A 24,647-nucleotide genomic window follows, 5' to 3' on the forward strand; every position below is an offset into this window, starting at 1 on the left:
GACAGATTGGCTGATGAAGAGACACTACTACTCAGTGGACGAATTTGTAAAAGAAGTAACACTGGAATAAGACGCTAGTTTTTACTACTGACTACTAATGTAATAATATGATCTCCAAGTAAGATTATGTAAATAAAGAAACTGTCTACTGTATAGTATATAGTTGCTTTTAAATTAAAGCTGATTCAAATCCAACATAATTTTATTAACTTCTAGTAAAATGTATTAAATGCCTGCTGCTTTTAAACCTCCAACTGACCATATAGTAACCTATACTAGCTTAGAGTTTTCTTAACTACTACAAAATTTACATGCTTTTTGCAAATGTACACTTATTAGTATTATTTTTTTCTTTTGTTAAAGTATATAAAATAAAGTATGGAAAACTTTAATATTAAACTTGAAAAACTTTTAGAACTCATACAAAAAAATACTTTCAAACACTAGTGGATGCTGAGCAATTTTAGCGCAAAACCACAAATATCAAGCTCCCTGGTAGTGCACCAAACTTTTTTTGTTTTTTTGGAAGTCCAGAATAGCCAAAAGATGCAGAATTTATTTTTTATTTTAATTAAATATTAAACACTTGAAAGCACGTGAAAATATATAATGTGCACATATTACACTAACATATACAAACAATAACTAATTTACTAAACAAACCTAACAAATGTTATATCATATTAGTTCCACATAAATGTTCTACTAGGTAATATAAATTTATAAGTCTTACTTACTTACTTACTGCCGGGGCGTAACAAATCTCAGTCGATTCTTTGCCTCGTCTATGAGCCTCTTCCACGCCACCCTGTCTTCCGCCAGATCCACAGACCCTCCACACCGGGTCACATCTTCGACCACTTGATCGCACCATCTTATCTTTGGTCTACCCAAAGGGCGCCTTCCTGCTGGTACCACGCCTGGTAGACCTCTTTTAACCTTGTGCCCTCCTGTCTCCGATGTATATGTCCTAGCCAGCCAATTCTCTTTGCCTTCACCAAAGCCACAATATCAGGATCTTGGTATACATTGCGTAATTCTCTATTTTTTCTTATTCGCCACACTCCTTCCTCACATATTGGTCCAAATATTTTTCGGAGAACTTTATTCTCAAAAACAATCAACCGCCCCTCATTTTTCTTCGTTAATGTCCATGTTTCACTTCCATACATTAGGACTGGTTGAATGATTGTTTTATAAATTCTTATTTTGGAGCATTGTGACAACAATCTTGACGTAAAGAGTTTTGTACACGCCCCAAGACACCTATTTGCATTAGCTAATTTGCTTTGTATCTCTATATCCTCCACATTTTTGCTGTTTATTGTTACACCCAAATATTTAAAACTTTCTACACAGCCAATCGAGTAGTTGTCAATGCTTAAGTTTGTTCTCACATTTCCAGCATGTCTTCCAAAATGAATAATTTTAGTTTTATCTTCATTTAGCTCTAAGCCTACTGTTTGACATTCTTTAATAAAACTTTTTGTTAGTGTGGAGAGGTCATCCAAAATTTCTGACAAGATCACTACATCATCCGCAAATGCCATTACGTTCAGGTCCACTCCTAATTTAACCCCTCTTTGTAGTCTTTTAACATTCTGTAATGCCTCTTCTACAGCCAGGTTGAAGAGAGTGGGAGAAATCCCATCTCCCTGTCTTACTCCCGTGTTGATAAGGAAGTTTTCCGACATTTCTCCATCTATTCTTATTTTGGCCTTTAAGTCACTTATACACATTTTTGACAGTCTTATCAGTTTTTGCGGGATTCCATGTTTTTCCATCTTCTTGAAAAGAGCATTCCTATCTATGCTGTCATAAGCTTTCTTGAAGTCTATAAAAATTCCATAGAAGCCTTTGTTAAACTCATAATACTTTGAGATTGCCTGTTTAAGTAAGAAAATTTGATCTATTGTGGACCTGCCTTTCATAAATCCTGATTGCTGTTCATCAATTATTGCTTCAGTATAAGGACTTAATCTTGATAGTAATATTTTTGAAAATATCTTGTAGACGGTGTTCAAAAGAGATATTCCTCTATAATTAGAACATATAATTGAAATTAAAATTTATAAGTCTTGGCAACAAAAAAATATTGAATTTTAAAAATATAAAAAATTTGGTAAAAATTGTGTTATATGTTGGTACTTGTTTTGCAAATTTAATAGTTTTGCCCAAATAGTGAAGAATCTAAGCTTGATATTGACATATAATACATTTTGTAAATGTTTATTCTTGCTGGGATAAAGGTTAATTTAGTGTAATATTGTTTTATATTTAACAAAACTACACATACCTACAAGTTTCTAATAATAATTACTAGGTTTTAGCATAAAATATAATCAAAATAAAATATTATCAGCAATTTATTTTTATTTTTTATACAGAGACAGTATAGTCTTTGTGAAAACACACTACATATCTTTTCAATCAGTGTTTTCAGCCTGGGCAATACCTGATATGACAGTAACAATACACCAATGTTACATTTCTTCTTCATCTGGAACCGAAACCAATGATAGCAAACAAAACTCACAAACTGCCAAATTGAAAGATCAATTCTTCTAGTTTCAAAGTTTCTCAGTTTTGCCCTAAATATATATATATATATATATATATATATATATATATATATATATATATATATATATAATTTATCAACACAAATGACTTGATTTGAGTCGATTACCATTACAGAGAAACAGGCGTGCAGTTGCTAAGCAACCCAATTTTTATTAACTATAGTTTTTTAACCTTTTTATAACTTTGCGGCAGGTGATGACTGACTACTTTATAAGTGGCTAACGTCAAATGATGAAGTTTATTAGAAATTTCAATATGTTTATGGTATAGTTTGTTTCATTGGAGACATGTAGATATAATTTTATCCAGTTTAAAACTGTTTTAGCTGGGTTTGATGGTTAAAGACATTATAGAAGCAGAGAGTAAATAGCAACAAAACTAGTCAACAGCCATTACAGAGTGAAACTAGAGGAACTCAATGAGTGTGACTAAAGAAAGTGATTTTTTTTCAATTTGATATGAAAAATCACTTTACAAAGTTAATATCATTTATCACGGAGCTTCTATTGGAACTTCTAAAGACTGAAAATTTCTAAATAACATAAGTAACAGAGGCTGAAAAAATAGGAAGCTTAAAGTTTACAGAGAACCGGAGTTCCAAGTAACCAGGAGCTTGGTAACTGTAAGCTCCAATTTGCTTGGATCTCTAATTTTTCAAGAAGATCTGCTAATGGCTGAGATACAAGAAACTAGGAGCTCCTATATACCTGGAAATCCCACGGATTTGAGCTTTCCAGAGTCTTAGAATGTGTAGAGGTTAAAATCCTTCAGATGTCAGGAGCTTTCAGAGACCATGACCTCCCAGAAACAGGGGATTTCCAGAGATAATAAGTTTATGAAATTGTTTTATATCATTCATATAACCTTTTTTGGAAGGCAGTGCATCCCCTATAAACACTTTTTATGGGGCACAGATTACAGAATCATCTACAAAACCACGTCTTTTTATGGACAACAGACAGATCTATTTGCAAATTAATACTGAATAAATTGTGTAAACAGACCTATAAACATTATTACAATTATTACACTATTTGAATTGATATTTGCTATACTTAGGTGTTGTGCTAAAAACATGTTAAAATTACACACTTGAACAATGATAATACTGTCAGGAAGTTTATAATTTTCATGAGTTAGCAGCACATATTACATGAAAATTATTTTTTATAACTAATTTTGTTCCTCCATTAGTACAATTAATTAACTTTGTTTTAAATATAAGTTGTTTGTAATAGTAAACAAATAGTGAATATTTTAAAAAATGAAAAAAATCATCTTTATTAACTACATCCATATGGCCAATATTATCAATTTCTTTGTTTTAACCCTACAGGTGGGATAAAGTGAATATTCATCACCAAAGTTCCGTCTGAACTGGCAACAACGAATATTCATTGCCAAAGTAGAGATGTACAGTTATTTAAATTTTAGGTATTAAAGGTCATATAAATTATATTTATTTTATATATTCTGAAAAAGCATTAACTATAGTAACAATTTAATATTCTTATTTTGATTATCGTACAACACTGGATATTGTTCTCAACGGTCAGCTGTTGTGAACATAATACGCACTAGCCACATTGTTGCGCCATCCATATTGTTGTTGTGAAACTGTAAAAAAAGTGCTGAGTTCTGTGTTTGGAGTTACAGATCCAATAGTATTTGTGGGAAAATATTTTTTATAGCGTTTTAGTGTTGTTATAACTGTGGTTTAGCTTTCTTAGGTTATAACTTTAGTTGTTTGTTATGGGTGAAAGCTTTAGAGACTGATCATATGATTTTAGAGAGCTCGTTTTGGATCATCCTATTTCTGGTGGTGATGAAGTTTATTCTGACATTGAGGTAAACCTGACAGATCATGTAGCAGATGTTATATCCTAGTAAGTGTTCTCTCCTAATTGTGCCAGTCAGACAGAGAAATTGTTCTTTCTCCTGGTGATGTCTTTGGCCCTGCTCATGAACTCGCGAAACTCCCTAACTCGAACTAATTCTTGTGTGCCATATGTGAGTAAAATCTCAAAAAAGAAAACTAATTTCTTTAGCCCTGGATGTAAATGTGGAGTTTACCCTCAGTCCTACCATTGGTTTGAACACTATCACAGGGAGGCCACAAACGCAGGGTGGAATCCAATGACTCTTTAGTGACTTAGAAATGCAGTCAAGATTATGTTTACCCATAAAAGATATTATTTCTTTAAAGATCAACCTAGTTTAATAAAATAAATAAATAAAAAAAAACAGTAAATTCTTACGCTTTTTCGTACAAGCCATATAACAAAAAAGTTTTGAGATTAAAGGTTAGCATAACTATATATTTTCAGAATTGGTAAAAAAAATTGGAATAAGTTATACATTTAAAATTTTTATGTCAAACTTACACACAACAGAACATTTACAAAAACATTTTAAACAATTTTGTTTGGACATTTATTTAATGGAAACTAACAAAAAGTTATTGTTATTATAATATTTTCTAATATATATGAAAAATAGACATATAATTGTTTACATTTGGGCTGACAGGTATGAAATGGAATACATTCTACAAAAATCTTTGTGGCAGTTGCAATAGAGCTGTCAGTACAGAGTGACACCATTGCCAGTTCTAGGGTTAATCATCTTAATACATTACTAATAACAGTGTGTTGTATAGTTATTTTTAGTTGAAGATATTTTTTATAAGACTATGCTCTTTGTTTATATCCATTGCTAACAATTACTTTTATTGAGTTTCAATCTATATGGTGTTAGAGAAACATCTTAAGATTTACTTCTGATTATTACATTGCAGAAATTCAGATCATCATAGCCATGATTCATTTAAGAACCGATCCCACCAATAAAGTTATAAGAAGTAACAATTCTTGTTTATCAAATCTTTCTATCCTAAAAACAGGTATGGTAATAAATATTTTTAATCAATATTGTTTTAAGCTCTGAGAAATGATTTTTATCATTGGGGGTCATAGAAGTGTGGGAATTCACATACACTGTACGTAAACAAGATAAAAATGTTACTGGCATAGAAAACAAAATGAACAAACAAGCAACTATTGTATAAAGCAAAGATAAATACTATGTATTCAGAGAAATTTATTTAATTTGTTGCAACAAGGCAATTGAATCAAAGTACAGGCTGTTTAAAAAACTATTAACAGCTAACTTGGCTGATCTGACAAATAACATGCACTCAATGAGTAACTGGTTTGTACTTTGACCAAAGACCACAAAGCTAATGACATTTTGTCAGTTCTTAATCATTACTTCCCCAGAAGCTTCTGAGCTCAGTTGGTATGGAGGGTAAGAGAAGCTTCTATTATAACATATTCTAATTGTTAATCTTAAGATGTAAATGCAGGCATTATTGAGAGAAATTAAAATTGGATCTTTATTCATCATCTTTAAATAATATATCACTTCCAAAAAGAATTTTACTGTCCATTAACTAAATGTATGGTAGTTTGTATAATCTGAAACATAAAATTATTACAATAATTGATATGGCATTATTTCATGTTGTATATTAAACTAAAACTTTTAAATTGACTTTTGTAAACAGTATTTCAAATATCTAATTCAGATGTTCAGTACTTTGTTTTATAATAGTAGATAATCATTGTTTTTATTCTTTTGTTGGGTCAAATATTGAATTAAAATACTTTCTGGCTGAATACAGAACTACTTTGGCTTATGTTTTTGATACTCTTTCTGTAATAAATAATTTTAGATAATACTTATACAATATATTACTATGTGTAACAAAATTACAACTGTTACTATAAATAGGCAAATAGACTAAAAAAAGTATATCAGCTATATAAATTATAAAAGATGTAAATGATTGCATTTATAAAATTAATATTAATTTACTCATAGAATCATGTTTTCTTTTAGGATCAAAATCGGAATAAATTTATTTTCACGATACATTTTCATGCTTGTGCAGACATAAACTGTGTTAAACAGGTAACTTGTCAAATACAAGAATACAATTTATAATAAAATAAACTGAGTACATTACAAATAAGTTAATTTACAACTAGACTTTAAAATGTATATACACTTAAGAACTAACAATACCAAAGAAAGAAAGTTAACACAGTGACCAGGTCATAAAAAAATTCTTTAATTGAGTAGGTAAAACTTTTTCTGTAAAAATATCATTCACCTTTCTGAAAACATTTCCAGAAAGAAATTAGTTACAGTTTGGTGTAATTTATGAAAGCGTTTGAGACTAGGTAAAAAGAAGTAAATTCTAATAATTTAGTTGTATATTGTAGGATGTAAAACACTATATTTTTAGTGCATTCAGTATTTTTGTCTTTTAAATAAATATTTTCATTGTAAATTTTTTATTAATATTCTTAGAGGAGTTCAGTACTGTGTTTCATTATGAAAATATTGTTGTAAATAATTTATGTTCTACAGTTTATAGCTAAAACAAGTCTTTTAAGAAGACTTGGTGTACAAAACCGGCTTGTTGCAATTGTCCTTATGGTAGCATCTAAAGAAAGGTTCTGCATAACCTCACCAAGTATTACCCCCATAACCCAAAACCATAACACGGCTTGTGAAAACAATAACTGTCCCAAAAAAAGCCCAACAATTTGAAACTTGTTACAAAAATGTATCTTATATCTCAGCTAAGTTTGTTGGTCAGCTTGGTGCCCATTTCGTTTCAATATGGTAGTTGTTCAAACTATAAAAGCTTTGTTTTTATGAACCTAAAGAGAAAGCAAAAAGTTGTCTCAAATGTTTATATAATATTTACCAAACGTTTTGTAATAAACAATTTTAAATTAATCTCTAAACTGTTTTTGAGATTTACATTTAACTCCCATAAGAATGTTTCTATCACCAAGAACTGGAGTTAGGAATTGTAAAACAAGTTTCAACTTTGTAAAAAAAATAATTCTCATTTCAATTTCATCTATTGAAACATTTCTGTTTTGTTATAATTTGATAATATAATATTATTCACAAATATTTACTCTAAATTGATTTTATTTTGGCTTATTAAAAAATGTCATGTGCATTTTCTGAATTGTTAGGTTGTAGACCATTTAAAATATATTTCATTTCATTGTATTATTATTTTTGATATCTTGATATAAAAAAAGTCTTTTCATATATACAAATTTAATTAAGTTACAGTACCTTCAATAATACCAATAATATATACTAAGAACAAAATTTAACCTAATGTATAATTTGAGCAACTCTTAAGAGTTTTCAACATGTATCTGTCCCCATACTTAATATTTTTAATTTTAATAAAATACAATTAAAATTATACAAGATTTAAGTTCTTTGTTTCCCATTACTATTATTCAACTAATATTTAACAGGTCTGAATTCTTGGTACTAGTTCCATATTTTTCTTGTTTTTGAATGAGAATATCATGTCCAGTAAAGTCAAATATCTCAGACAAATAATAGAAAACAACAGTTGTGGCATGAGCTCTGTTCAACATACTACCAATTTCTTTTACTGGAACAAGCCACAACAGTTTCAATGTCACTCCATCATCCAAACTGGATAGTTCTAAAAAAACATGATTTCTTCAAAGTATCAGTTTAGCACGTTAAAACATTATTGAACTTGAAATTCCTGAATATCCTTCCAATTGAGCTGCAGTTCCTTGTCTACTATCTGTGGTACTACAGCATACTTTACATTGTCCTCACAAGTTCTCCTTGCTCAAAAGAAAAACCAACCAAACTATGTAAATGACAAAATTGTTATGCCAAGTATACAAGTATTTTTTACTCTTTATAATAATGTAGATATTTCATCCCAGTCAGTAATATATTTTTTCAATTTTTATATGATTTTACCTTGATTTTATCTCAAATGAATATATATTTACAGAAAATACAAATGCCACTTTTTGCCCGAAGTAATTTCTTGTAGTTTTCTTTAAACACAGAGAAAATATAAGAACATAACACATTATGAATCAGCTCTACACAGTTATATATCAAATCTGCCAGACAACATGTAACTGACCTGCTCTTTGAACTGTTATTTGAATACCATATCAAATTATCAAAATTGTTGAAGATCAAAGTTTTGTTTTTACTATAAAGTCAATTTTTGATAAAGAAAAGGTACGTTTATAGTGTAAATGTTGAAGTTTGATAAAGTTATTTGTAAATTCTTCAGAAGATTTAACAGTTAATCACTCAATTATTTAGTTTTGTTCGTATAGTTTACAAATGTTTTCTTTTTTATTTAGGTGATAAAAATATATTCACTTAATTTAGACATTGTTTATCTGTTACCCTACTTAAGGGAGAAATTATTTTCTTTGTCAAACCCCAAGATTATTGGATCTAGGTTTTGTCCTTTGTAATTCTTCCCCTCAGCAATTATTATCTATAAAATACAACTTAACAGAGAATAAAGTAATACAATTTTATTGTGAGCTCAAAATTGTACAAATGGATTGTTCAGTAAAAAAGATAATTGAAAACTCCATTTAAACATGCTTTAACACCTGGTTTTATATATCTTAAAAACCTTTTTGTAAGAAAATGAAAAAACATTCTTAAAATGTTAATACATTCAGAAAATGTATTAAAAGTTTTATTGCAAGATAAATACTTTAATTTTTGACCCTAAATGCAAGTTTAATCATCATTCAAATAGAGCTAGTGTTTCTACAGTGGCCACTAACAGACTGTTCCTTCCTCTGCCAACAGATTCTGCTCAGTGATAGGCTGTGAGTGAGAGGTTATAAAGCTGCTAGAGCTCAATTCTCAGTGTCAGTGTCCTGTGTCATCACGATGGAGGTGCCACGGGGGGCACTCTGCTTGCTCTTGCTCTACTGCTTCTATGTCCCTTCTTTTGCAAGTAAGTTATTCTTATTATTTTTAACTAATACCATCTCATCAAATGTTGATGATAAGTGAATTTTTTAAAATCTGTGGATCATTGTTTGAATTTAATTGTTGACTTTAAAAAAAAATAATTTCATAAAATTGTATGTGAAATTTGATTATTTTGGTAATATACCTGTACAGAGAAACTGAAGTGATTTTTCTCTTTTAAAGAATAGTATTATGGTAGTCTACCTTAGGGATCAGTAAAATACAATTTTCTATGAATGGGAAGTCTGTTAAAACTATGAGGTATACTTCATTATATACAAATTATAATCTAGACATGGATATTACTGTAGATACTAAGTGAAGTTTTTAGATTATACAAAAGGTTTTCCAAAGACAACAAATAAAAAAAAACTTTGGTTAGTACACTTTAAGCTGCTTGACTGTATAAGATTTCGAATGTTTGATTGTTTACTTATTATGATACTGGAATAAATATTATTTCCAAAATAAAATGTATTAAATTTACTAAAATGTACTAAATGTTTACCAATATATTGGACAAATAAGTAAACATACATTATTATAGCCACCGCTGGAATATATATTATTATTTTTATTTAGCTACTAATTATTTTACCTAATTTATTAATTTATTACTTCTTAGATCTTCAAGATAGGAGTATACTTTGTTTTATACAAATTTTATGTTTGAACTAAAACAAATTATATTACTGGAAAATTTCAATAAAGAAATATAAAGGTATATTTAAACATATTAGAATTGTATATCAGTTTGAAGTGTCTGTTGAAATTTTAAAATACTCAAAAAGTTTTTAAGAAGTGAGTGTCAGAATCAAAAAATTACTAATTTAATAATGTATCTTCAATCTTATTTATCAAATTTATTTAATTTTGCCTTTTATAATAAAAACATCTCATATTTAATTTTCATTAAATGTTTTGTGTATAAATCTTTTTAGAAAATCTTTCTTTAGTCTATCCACAACATTAGTTTAAGTGGATGTCTGAGTCCACTTTTAAGTTTTCACTGTACACTGTTCCCATGGTTAAAGTTACTGGACGCTGGCATAAATTGGATTCTACAAGGGTCAAAAAATTATTGGAATAGGTACTGTAGGTACATACAGGGCTCAAGTGACAGACTTTGCTAATGCTCAACCAATAATAGTAAATTTTATAAGAAAGGTGAAATTAATGCTTTCCAAAGATTGATTGTTTGCTTAAATGTTTTTTGTTTTGTATATTAATTTTGATAATTAATGTTTACATATTATGTCTGGCTGATCATTTACAGAGCCTATCACCCAAGAGGCTGAAAATAATGTTCTTTCTATTTTCCTACCCACACTATATTTTGAAAAGGAACTGGCCTATAGACTTGTAATTTTGAATGAATATTCATTTTTATATACATCGGTTTCGAGATTGGAGCATATTACTCCATAGGACTTGGCTGAGTACAGTGAACATTTTTATATTGGTCTTATGGGTAACCATGATTGCAAGGATAAAATTACAGAATAAATAAATTTGTAAGCAAAATGAGTATAATCATATAACATTTTAACATATGACATAGTAAAACATTTAACATAGCAACTTGCAAGTTATCTCAAGGAAGATTTGGCTGGTACAATTTCTCAGTTAAACATGTAACATAACAACCTGCAAGTTATCCCAAGGAAGATTTGGCTGGTACAATTTCTCAGTAAAACATGTAACATAACAACCTGCAAGTTATCTCAAGGAAGATTTGGCTGGTACAATTCCTCAGTAAAACATGTAACATAACAACCTGCAAGTTATCCCAAGGAAGATTTGGCTGGTACAATTTCTCAGTAAAACATGTAACATAACAACCTGCAAGTTATCTCAAGGAAGATTTGGCTGGTACAATTTCTCAGTAAAACATGTATCATAACAACCTGCAAGTTATCCCAAGGAAGATTTGGCTGGTACAATTCCTCAGTAAAACATGTAACATAACAACCTGCAAGTTATCCCAAGAAAGATTTGGCTGGTACAATTTCTCAGTAAAACATGTAACATAACAACCTGCAAGTTATCTCAAGGAAGATTTGGCTGGTACAATTTCTCAGTAAAACATGTAACATAACAACCTGCAAGTTATCTCAAGGAAGATTTGGCTGGTACAATTTCTCAGTAAAACATGTATCATAACAACCTGCAAGTTATCCCAAGGAAGATTTGGCTGGTACAATTTCTCAGTTAAACATGTAACATAACAACCTGCAAGTTATCCCAAGGAAGATTTGGCTGGTACAATTTCTCAGTAAAACATGTAACATAACAACCTGCAAGTTATCTCAAGGAAGATTTGGCTGGTACAATTCCTCAGTAAAACATGTAACATAACAACCTGCAAGTTATCCCAAGGAAGATTTGGCTGGTACAATTTCTCAGTAAAACATGTAACATAACAACCTGCAAGTTATCTCAAGGAATATTTGGCTGGTACAATTCCTCAGTAAAACATGTAACATAACAACATGCAAGTTATCCCAAGGAAGATTTGGCTGGTACAATTTCTCAGTAAAACATGTAACATAACAACCTGCAAGTTATCTCAAGGAATATTTGGCTGGTACAATTTCTCAGTAAAACATGTAACATAACAACCTGCAAGTTATCTCAAGGAAGATTTGGCTGGTACAATTTCTCTTTTGTCTACCAGAGGAGGGAGATGTAAAAATGTCTTTTTTGTATGATTGTCTGTCCGCAATATATCTCAAGAATAAAATATTTTGCGTGCAACCTCAGTAGAGATTTTTATGCAAAAAATGGTGTATGGCGCACTTCTATCTTGTTTAAAAAATTATTTTAACCAAATGATGATTATTCTTCGTTATTAGTTATTGAAATTTATAATTTATTGACACTTTATATAATTATTTCATGTAATAATTTATATAATTATTTTATATAATAATTTATATAACTATTTTATATATTAATTTATATATTTTATATGATAATTTTTATGTTTTATTTATAGATAATTTATGTTACTGAAGCTTGCCCAAAGCTACGATATGAAATTGTCCAAAATAAATCAAGGAGATACTTTAAAAATAAATGCTATATCTTGTTAAAGATTTTCTGTGAAAATGTCAACTATTGCATACTGTCCCTAATGTAATAGATATAAAGAGGATGCATGTAAATATTTTAATTAATTTTTAACTAATTTTTAAATGTGGATGATCACAAAAATTGCCATATTCTTCTTTTTAACTTTAACTTCAAAAACGTTTAATTCCTGAGCATTCTTGGTACATTGGCGTCACTAAACGTAACATACTGTATATTAGATTTTATTATTGTTATTATCAATTAAACATACTAATTAAAAACTAAGAAGTTTGTTTAGCAAAAATGTAAAAGATAACCTGACTGATAAACCAGACAGTGGATTAGCTATGGAATCTCCTTTATCAGGACTCCTAGTAGACATATTCACAAAGTGGAAGAAAGCAAAATTATTAATGAAGCCAATACTTTTAACAACAAGATTAAGATACGGTGATGACATTCAATGCTTGTTACCAAGATAACAAAGCCAATCAATTTCTATATTACTTAAGTCTCTTTTGTACACAATAAAACTCACAATCAAAACTCAAAAAAGCATGTAATCCTTTTAGATCTGACTATCTTAAAAGAAAGTAGAAAATTACATATGTTAAAAATTCGTAGAAAGTTTACTCAAACCATAGACGGCATCACAGAATGATTGTGTTTCAATTTATTAAACACACAGACTTAAATGTTCCTTTGTATTAAGAAAAATCAATAATAAAATACTTGGTAAAAAAATTGATACAACCTAAAATTACTGATGCAATGATGAAAATTAAAATTAAACAGAAGTATAATTTGGTAAAAGAAACCAAGGAGTACATTTGTGTAACATACAGACACACAATTAATAAATGAAAAACATTCAGTAGATCAAAATTCAAAATGAGCCACAAAACTAAAAAAGATTTCAAATTAAATACAAAATGTACACAACATCAATATTCAAGTAGCAATTGGTCATATACTGTATATATATAAAATCAGAAATCTGAAAATTATAATAACTTGCAAACTATTAAGCAAAAAATAATAAATAATAATTGTTTCACATATTTTTTTGTGTGTTCAAATATTTGTCACATTCTACATCTATCTATCTATCTATCTATATATATATATATATATATATATATATATATATATATATATATATATATATATATATTATATTTTGAGGTTATTACTACTGTGATCATGGGCTTAGTCACAATTATAAAAAAATAAAACGTGTAATGGTTAGTCACCTCTAACTGAGGATCTCTCCAGCCTCTACATCCCCAACTCCAAGGGTTCTTCTGTTATCAAGATTCCTCTCTATTTGGGTAGCTTCTTGACTTCCACACAACAAGGTACCTGTCTAACTGGAATTCCTGCCTCAAAAGTCTCATTCACAGAATCTATGGGCATATTTAACCCTCTTACAACAATCCAAATTGTTGCTTTTAGAAAACTTTTTCCAAAATGACCACAACTCTTGCTCTAAAACCTTTTTACTGTTTTAAAAATGTGGCTCAGTTATTCTATAATGTACCAAAATCTTGAACATGTAACTTAGTTACTAGTATTTATACTTCTACGTTATAACTGTAGTAATTTGCGTTTTCATTCCTTTTTTAAAAGTTGGTTTGCCTTACTCTAATCTCTTTCTATTATTAATCCTTGTAAATCACGAGTTCTGCACAGTCTAGTCTGAGAGCTTTGCATTATTCTGTATTCTTAGCTTTGGAACAGTTCGATTATCTCAGTTCATGAACTTCAATGAGCCAGGTCAAATTGATACCACATTTGATGTATTTTTTAGACTTCCTGTAGGCTGCTCTAATTTAAGTACCTAAATTCATCTATTTGTTGTATTTTATCCTCTTAGTAGAATTATTTGCCTATGGAGGTTTTAACATAACTTAGAAAACTGTTAACAGCCATCTTTTCATAGTATGGTTCAAATAAAAATTAATGAAATTACAAACAGTTTATTGTAAATTTGGATTACTGACTCCTCAAGGTTCCTAGGTGTCAACTATCCTAAGACATAAAGCCATATACTAAAATTTTTTTAATGCTAGAATGTTTATATAATATCACTGATTAGTAATTTACTATGCAAAGTGCCGTTTTATTTCTTTCATAGTGGTGGTAATGTTCATGAAGATTTAGAATATTTTCATTTTAAAAACAAGGGACACCAGAAATTGAAATATCTTTATGCACTAGGTTTTCACAGATTCCAAACGTATTCCAAATGAATTTATAAAGTTTTTTTGAAACCAAATGAATTTTTTGTTGTATTGTCATATGTTCATAATCACATAAGTTAAAAAATAAAATAATTATTTATTTAATACACATTAAACTTCTTTGATTACAATTACTGTGCATTAAGTTATGTAACTTTTATACTCTTTGATAAGTTGTAATTTTTTTGCCAAGAGTACTCTGATCACTTTCATAATTATTTCAAAATAAATATGGTATATGGTATCTGAATTGAGTTGCAAGAGTATGTCAGAAAAAGGTTTATCTTTTTGACAATTTAATTTATAATACCAATTATTGTAGCTATTGCTATCCTCTGATTTTAAATTGGATCAAATAATCCTTTTTATAGGAGTCATAATACCACTGAACTGAGCACCTAACTCTATTGATAGAGTTGACTTAGCCTTTAACCTTGGATCTTTAGCTGAAGATAGCCTTTTGGGCTGTTGTAACAATATCGTCATTTGCAATCAATTATTCCTGAGCAAACAGCACTAATTTAGCTTATTTTGTATAATTGGATAACTGTGTTGGTTTTATAATTCTGGCCAATTTATTACTTTTAAAAGAGATATTGTAATAAGATATGAAAAACCTTTTGCTTCGTAATTAATTATTTCCAATTTTCATTATTTTATCAATGGTTAATTTGACATAATTAGTTTACAATTAATTAAAGTTTAATAATAATAATAAATTCATAAAAAATTATTCTTACATCTTTCAAAAATTGTTAATCATGCATAATTTTATGAATGTAATTTTTTAGTATTATATCTTGAGATGGGTCTTTTGCGATACTCAGTACTTAAACCTTGATACTTAGCAGTATTGGTGGTGTAGCATCATAGCTCCTGAAATCATAGTACCCAATACCATAATACAGATAAAGATGCTATGCACAATTTCCAGTGTGCGTTGATGCTTGGTACTCCCAGGCCATTCTGGCGGAGTTATAAAATTAGGAGCAATGATATTGGTGATGTGTGCAAACTCATGAAAGTTATATTTTACTTGTGGTTGTCATATTTAAATGTCAAACTGAAGATACATTATTACTTAAGACATTTTGTACAACACTGATGGCATGGTAACTTTCAAGGTTGGCATGTTAATACTTATAACACTCAAATATTTAGAAACTCATATTGTCATGAAATCTTACAAGATAAAAATTATTATAAGTATATACATTGTGTACCTATGGTGGGAAGGGTAATTTGAAGGGTGCAAATTTGAATTCTCCTTCATTTCACCTTCCACCTAGTGTAGCTTCTGAAATCTGATGCTATCACAGACTCATGCAACAGATGATACAAACAACATATGTATATAGATTGACCTGATTATTAGTTACTATCAATCCAAAATTATGTTTATAAACATTTCATTAATAAAAATCTCATTTTAATTTACATATTTCTATTTTCAGATCCAACTTGTAAGGGTAACTGCAGAGGTGGTAAGTACTTCAACAAAATTACTGGAACTATTTAAGCTTATATCTATTTTTATCTCTTTGAATAATTTGTAAACATCAAAAATAGCAATAATTTTTGTAAAATTTTATAATAACGTAAGTTTGATTGCCATAAAAACAGTTTTTAAATTGCCTATAAATTTTGAAATTTAAATGAATTAATAAAATTAATTAATTGTACTTATAAAATAAAACAAAATATTTCAGAATAACTGGGAGATAAATGCATCAAATAAAAATATGAAATAAAATAAAACAAATATTGTAACAAGACAAAGTTTTAAATAATATTATGTTGTCATTCTTACATGTTTGGACAATTAATGCAATAATGAAATAGATAACTTTTAATGAATGAAAATAAATAAATAGTTAACTAAACAAACGTTAAACTGTCATTGATGTCATAGATAAAACAATTTATTTATTAAATATATATATATATTTAATAAATAAATTGTAAATAAATAAATAAATTTATTTAATAAATAAATAAACTGACATCAATGACAGTTTTTATATATATATATATACAGGGCTCGATTTGAGACGGAACGCGGCGGAACGGCGTTCCGGGACCTCTATCCTTAAAAAAAAAAAATAATAATAATAATAATAATCTGTACCAAAAAGCCACTGAAACCAAAACTAAATTTTTGGTTGATGAGTTAATTACCAAATTTATTATGAACACCAAATTCTTAAAATATATGATTACTATAGTTTACCTCGCAATCAATAATAAAACATTCAAATGTATCACGAAGCTATCTCGAAGTGCCTACAGTTTTTAAAATGCGCCAGAAGCCTCTTAATCTTTCCTCCTCCACATGCGTCTTCCCCTCCGTCAGTAGCATATAGACTCGCCCGATTACTAACTCCCCCCCACATGTTCCCTCTCCTCCATCAGCGACGTATAGACCCGCCCGTTTGGCTGTGTCGACGTGTCGTATTATGCATTCGCTCAGTTGCTCAGTAGTAGTGGTTTCAAATGTGTATGCGCCTCTCCATCGAAAACGTGGTTTTCTTGCATTTATTATGTTACTTCATTGAGGTTACATATTTTTATGTGTTTGTATTTGTTAGTGAAGTAAAATAAACAAAAAATTAACAGATTACTTTTCGTCTTCGGGTGACAGTAGAAGACTTAAAAGAACTGTTGTATGTCCAGACAACCATGAACAACAGATTTCATAGACGTCAAAACCATCTTCTAGCAGTGAAAATGTAACCAGATTTGAAATTAATGTGAAACCCCCTAAAGAAAAAGAACAGCAGATTGAATGCAACAATGACTTGCCAGATTGTTGGAATAACTCGCAAAAAACAGAATTTTGCAAAAGGTATGACTGGTTGTTTATTAAAAATGGAATGTTAGGATGTAGGACTAGTAAGGAAGTTGGGATCTTATCTGTAAAGAAAAAAACAGGCATGAAAATTTCAAAAGCATGGGCATATGGTGAGATAGACAGTTATGGAGACACAAAAGAGAAAAAACAAACTTCATTAAGGAAAAAAATTCATGGCCACAAAGAGAGTGCTGGCCATAAAGCAGCAGATGAAATTTTATCCGAAGCTAAAGACGGAGCATTGGAGAAAAATATCTTGAAACAGCGTTCCCAGGAAAAAGAAGTGACTGAAAAAATATTTCGAACGGCATACAGGGTTGTTAAAGAAAATCAATCCTTTAATGAGTTTGAAACAGAAATAGATTTACAAGAACTTAACGGGATTAACATGGGTCGCATTTTACATTCTGACAAAGCTTGTGCTAACATTGCTTTGCACATCAGTAAGGAAATGAAGAAAAAATTCGTAAGTGAAATTATTGAGAATGAGACAAAAGTTGGTCTGATAATTGATGAATCCACTTCCTTAAGTAATAAGTCAAGTTTTATTGTATACGTCCGGTGTTCTTTGAAAAAAACTGGTATGTGTGGCTCCACTAACGTATTTCTGGATCTGGTAGAACTTGATGGCGTTACCGCTAAAGAAAGTATTTGACTCTTTAATGAACTGCCTTCATTCAAATGGGTTATCTGAGCAGTTTTTAAGCGATAACTTGACAAGCTTAACTGGTGATGGTGCTGCTACCATGCTCGGAAAACACAAAGGAATTGGGGCATTATTTTGTCAGAAATTCCCTTCTATTTTTGTCTGGCACTGTGCAAACCACAGACTTGAGCTGTCAGTTTCAGACGTTATTAAATCTGTTTCAGGAGTAAGCAGATTGAAATCCTTTATTGCTAAACTCTATGTTATCTATCACGCCTCACCAAAGAACAGTAGGGAACTCCGGAACTGTGCGAATCTATTAGAGGCAGAAACTTTAAAAATTTGAAGAGTTTTGAGCACCCGTTGGGTCGCATCTAGTTTCAGATCTGTCTCAGCTGTATGGGAGTCCTACGAGGCGTTAGTACAACACTTCAAAGAAGCTTCAAATGATACAACTAGAGACAACAAATAAAGAAGTACTTTTTCTGGCCTCCTCAACAAAATCACAGATATAAATTTCATATTAGACCTGGGTTTGATGGCTTTACAAGAGCTTTCAGAACTAAGTGAAGCTTTACAGCATTGCAACGCAGATTTGAGCTATGCAAATAGAAAATTGCAAATCGTAGTTGCTTTATTCGAAGAAAGGAAAACAACTCCTGGTCTATACTCTAAAATGGCCCAAGAAGCAGTTGACAACTTGTCTTTTTTCAGTGTTCCTCTCCAAACAAAAGCTGGTCGAGTAAACGACCAACCGATGAACCCGGAAATATTTTACGGAGTACTGAAAACGTCTATTGAAGCGAGACTGTTAAATGAAAAAGACACTAAGTTAGCAGAAACTTTCAAAGTTATGGACACTAGAAACTGGCCTGAAGACATCCCAACAACGTTCGGAGAAAACTAAATGAGGGAACTTGCTTCCAGGTTTAAGCTTAATGAAAGGCAGTTAATAACGGGTTTCAGAGAATATATCTACTCCAGAACGTTACCAGACAGCCTCTGTCGGCTCGAGCAGTCGATCAACTCCGTTGCCATTTCATCAAGTGAATGTGAAAGAGGGTTTCTCTCAAATGAATTTAATAATAACACCTCTGAGATTGTCACTCAAAATTACAACGGTGTCTGGCCTGTTGTTTTGTAAAAATAAATGGACCTCCTCTCCAGCTGTTTCAACAAGAAAAGTACGTTGACACTTGGCTTGTTTCTGGACACCACTCAGCGCTAGCTGTCAAAAGTTACAAGAGATCAAGAGAAAAGAAATACGATTAAAACAAGTTAAAGTTTTGGACTATATTTAAAAATAATCCGAATACAAAAAGTAACGCTGTATTGCTCTACTGCTATTTATGTTAATAAAAGAAGTTTGAGTTCTATAAAATCTTCTTGTTTTCCTTTCAAGAACCTAATTCTTTACACAGGCAAACACTGTTTTGTGGTGATGGAATGATATATAATAGAAGGGGGTGGGGGATAAGTCTTGGCAGGTTTTAGTTCCGGTACCTCAATTTCTAGAAATCGAGCACTGTATATATAATATATATATATATACAGTATTTATATATATTTAATAAATAAATTGTTTTATCTATGACATCAATGACAGTTTAACGTTTGTTTAGTTAACTATTTATTTATTTTCATTCATTAAAAGTTATCTATTTCATTATTGCATTAATTGTCCAAACATGTAAGAATGACAACATAATATTATTTAAAACTTTATATATATATATATATATATATACTAGCTGTTTCCCGCGGCTTCGCACGCTTTTCGTAAGTTTTGCCCTCGTATGAGCATTTCTGGTTGAAGTAAATTATATTTCCAACCCCGATGTAGATTTTACCTTGATGTCACGATCAAGAAAATATGTCAAAAATGTATTGTACATGCATAATGTATTTTATTACAAAGTGGTCCTACCACTCAACCTTTAAGTTCAACCAAAAATTTAGTTTAGACAATTATACATCATAACTTAGCGCCTTCAAATAGTGGTTTCACTGTTTAATATACGTATCTATCTCGTAATTGCAGGTTATAATGTGCAGGCGCTTTGAAAACTTTTTCTTCATTTTATTCGTTTATATTCACGACATAAGCGAATAATTCAGATAATAACTATCCTATCTTCTAAGTTAGACTAAATTACGGATACATGTGAAATTTTGATTGAAATTGGTTCAGTCGTTTTGGAGTTTATTGGCAACATACATCGTGACTCAAGATTTTTATATATATAAGATTGTGTTAATTTTTTTATGAAAATATCTACTTGTATAAACTTATTGCTTCATTAAGAGTGTCCTATGAATTTATAAGTCATTTGAAGTAATACATGGCCTTAACTTAGAAAACATCAATAGAGCCCATGAAATCTAGAAACCTTCAAGTAGTGCTCTCACTACTTAGTGATGTCATCAGTTTGTCCATATGTGACCTACAGGATGCCATCACTGACTATTTTTTACCTATCAGAATCAGAATCATTTATTGGCCACATAAATATTTCATAACAAAAATACATAGGCAAGTCACATGTCAATAGAACACTATGTCAATAGAACACTGATTATAACCCAATAATGTTCTTTTATTTTGTATTTTAATACTACTGTAACAGGGTAGTCGATAAATCAATACCTATCTTATAATTTTCATTAAAACATTTTATCATTTATGGTGAAAATTGTGACTGGCATAAAATTAAAGCTTAATCCATAAGGTCCCTTCCCTATGATTATTCAACTACATTTCAACAAAAACTCCTGTGTTTGATATATATTTCTCTAACCGCAGTCGGACATCTGTCACTGTCACTGAGACTTGCAGCATGTGTGCTGGAATGTATGTTAACACTTCCTGTTTGTGTTTTTCATAAGGTTCACCTCTGCATATCCATTTGTTTTCAAAACACCTGTTAAAAAATGCCTGCTGTTAGAAAAAATAGAGAAAATGCCATCTTCTGGCATTGCCATGGTAGTTCATTTTTGACTAACTGTATACAGCTGAGGTATAATTGTGTATTGATTTATCCAAACTCTGTAGATTTTGTGTACATTTATATGTAGTCATGCAACCAATCTCTTGCCGATCTTTATTTCTACCAAAGTACAGTGGGATTGACATAAGGCACTAGCCTATACTAGTCCAGGCTTGTTTGGGATAGTGGAATATATTGAAAGTGAAATAGTAGTGTTTTTATATCTTCCCATTTTTATAGAAGATATATAGTGTTTGCATTTTTGTCTTTATGTATAGTCGTTACCATCAAGCTCAGCACTTATGCTTTTAATTCAATTGTGTATTCATTACACTGTATACAAATTGTTAGAGTAAGTAAGTTTCAGTTTGTTTTAGAATGTTTACTGCAGTGCTGAGGGTTTCATTTAGAGTGCTTTTCAATATCAGACTGATCACCTTTACTGATAACTAGCACAAATTTAAATAGTACCTCATATGATAAACTGTTATTAAAATTAACAATGATTTGTTCTATTTCCTATTGCTACACCCAGATTCTCAATTTGTTCCTAAAGTGGCTTCTTTCCTGTCTTCTTCAACTCCTCTGGTGGAGAGACCTACAGTTTAGTTCCCACACAGCTTGGTATTTGTCTGATGTTTCTCTGTTGAGTGACATGATGCACAGACAGAAGTAGTTTGATGCATATCTGGTATTTAGGTGTGGTAATTGGTGCCAGTTCTTGCTACTGGAGATGATTTTGTACACAGATTCTGTAAATAACTGTAGCTTGTATGTAAAGGTTCAGTACAGTGAGGATTTTAAGTTTCTGAGCATTTCCATACAAGATTATCTTGGTAGAAAGTCTACAAGCATTCTGGTTGCTCATTTTTTGTATATCAGTACATTGTAGGTTTCCCACTATTGTGTCTTCCCACACTGCAAATGTCATGTTCTGATTCGTATAGTTTTATAGTAGGCAGTCAGAACTGTTGCTGTGTTACTGATGCTCTTCATTCTCCGGATAATAAACAGTTCTGTGCTAAGATTCTTTACACAGAGAGTATGTGGTGATCCATGCTAAGTTGTCATTGATATTATGCCAAAGTATTTTACAAAATTAACTTCTACATCTGGAAGTCTTCTTGTGGTGTCTTTTCAACATTAACTGCATGGTTTTTTTCTTTTTCATACACAACTAATTTATTGCCATGGTAGTATTGTGTTTGCTTTGTTAAATGCCCACAAGAATTACCATCTCAAGCAGGACAAAGTCTTCTTTTCTACTAACAGTACTGTATCTTCACCAAACATTTATTACCGTAGAAATTCCTTACGAAACACATTGTCAAAAATGATGTTGAAAATCCAATGCAGAAGTCTTAGTACCTGGATTAAGAACCACCCAACATGCAACATGTACATTCTGAAAAATTCAAGAAGTTACATACTAGTTGTACAATGTTACTATAACCTGAAATACTGCTAGGCTCAGTAAGGTTTATTTTGTAATAAATTAACAATAAACACAAGAATGTATAATAAACAATAAAATTTAAAATAGAGGTAGGTACTAGAATACTCAGAATATGTAGGACAGTATCAGCCACCTAATGAAAGAACAGGACCACATTGAGGCTTGGCATTTTAATTTACACTACATGCCCAATAAGGATCTATCATGCTCCCACAGCCCCCTCAGTCCACATTGAGCTGTCTGCAATGAATGTGTTAATGTGGATTTAAATACTTTTGGCTTGACTTTATTATTTATTTAATCTTGAAACGTTTATTAAACTTACTACAGCTTGATATAATAATGTTTAATGTTAATACTGTATGCATTAATATTGTTTCCATTTTTAGATCTCAGGAACTATTGAACATAATGGTTTTAGTTTAGTGTTAATTAAATGTTCCTTACACATAAATTTACCATAAAGCTCTAAAAACATTTTTTTTATTTCATTTTTTTAGTTTTACAATGTTTTGAAGTTAATCCTGAGTCTTTTGTAATTAATTATAACCTACTTTGTTTAATAATAAGATATATAATAGTCATACATAGACATTTAATATAATGTTGTAGCTAGTTTCTCAATGGTGCTAGTAACCACTTATAAAATGAATTATTATTTCTGTACATTAGCTGGAGGCCCATTCCTGCCCGGAAATTATTATAAATACCAACTGCAAGGACAGACGACAATGCATCTCCCTGGCTCACCAGATGATGTTACTTCACTTCAAATATCCGCCACTGCTGAAGTCTTTGCGGAATCCAAATGTCAGCATGTCCTCAGATTATCCAACTTATTAGTGGAAGGACCAGATTATGAGGTAATTAAAATTCTGCTTAATTCAATCCATATACCAGTGATAACTTTATCTGTTCTTGTGTAAATTTTTAAGCACATTTAAAAAGTAGTTGTAGTATGGCACAATAATTTAAAACACACTATATGCTACTGTGTGGTGCAATATGTTGTAACTTTCTATTTTGTAATTCTTTATTTCCATATTGCTTGATTAGAGTTTTAGGAAGTGTAAGTTAGAGGTGTAAAAACTTTAAAAAAATAGGATTAGGCTACTGTAAGTGTGCAACAAGTTAATACACGTTTTAAAATATACAGAAGCTTATAAAAACTATAGTTATAGTATGCAAGATATATCTAGAAAGTATGAGTACCAGTGGTAAAACCAATCCCATTTTAATTTTAACAGGTTTCATATTAATATTATTTTTACATAAAAGAATGAATAAATTATATTTTATTAATATAATTTTCACCAATGTGTGTTCAAGAACTTATTGTAGAAGGTTTTGACCTTATAATCCAAACCTTACACACAGAAATAACCCACCAGAGATTACACCTATTGTTTAACAGTATTTTTATATTGTCATCACTATCAAAGTACTTACAACTAAATTCCAATTTATACACAGAAAAAACATTAGTTAATTAGAGCCAGACCTGGCTCATACAAGGATTTGTCAAAAAGTTTAAAGACACCCTAGTAATCAGTTTATTCTTTTCTAAACTTAATTTTACTTCTGTTTTTGGAGAATGCTTTGGAATTCCACATAAAAGTAGGTTCTGTTATATAAACTAACAGATTTAGATAGCTGTTGATGAAATGAATTATTATAGTAATTAATAAATATTTCATGACACATAATTTTCTATACAAATACGCTTATTTATTAAAACATTCGGAATGTAAAAGCATAATTCTTGTTATTTACAAACAATTACTACGCATTTGAAACCCTGGTAAACAAAATTTAGTTTCTTAAGATTTTAAATTTAAATTGACAAACTATGAAGATGAGTATCTGGTAAACGGTGGCAGTTTAGTAGCATGCAGAGCAATATTTTGGCAATGTGAGCTTCTTGCTT

General features: G+C 30.3%; 1 protein-coding gene across 1 annotated transcript in view; it reads left to right on the plus strand.

Annotated features, from left to right (window-relative positions):
- Positions 1-5,775: 5,775 nt before the first annotated feature.
- The window catches only part of LOC124371708 (apolipophorins-like), a gene marked incomplete at its 3' end in the record, with an annotated part of 61,076 nt that continues 42,204 nt past the window's right edge, over positions 5,776-24,647 (plus strand). The window contains exons 1-4 of the mRNA XM_046830044.1: positions 5,776-5,889; positions 9,295-9,445; positions 16,235-16,264; positions 23,393-23,583. Coding sequence (XP_046686000.1) covers positions 9,379-9,445; positions 16,235-16,264; positions 23,393-23,583 — 288 coding nt within the window. The remainder of the gene's footprint in view (positions 5,890-9,294; positions 9,446-16,234; positions 16,265-23,392; positions 23,584-24,647) is intronic.

Source organism: Homalodisca vitripennis, unplaced genomic scaffold (genome assembly GCF_021130785.1).
Source record: "Homalodisca vitripennis isolate AUS2020 unplaced genomic scaffold, UT_GWSS_2.1 ScUCBcl_1864;HRSCAF=6016, whole genome shotgun sequence".
NCBI lineage: Eukaryota > Metazoa > Arthropoda > Insecta > Hemiptera > Cicadellidae > Homalodisca > Homalodisca vitripennis.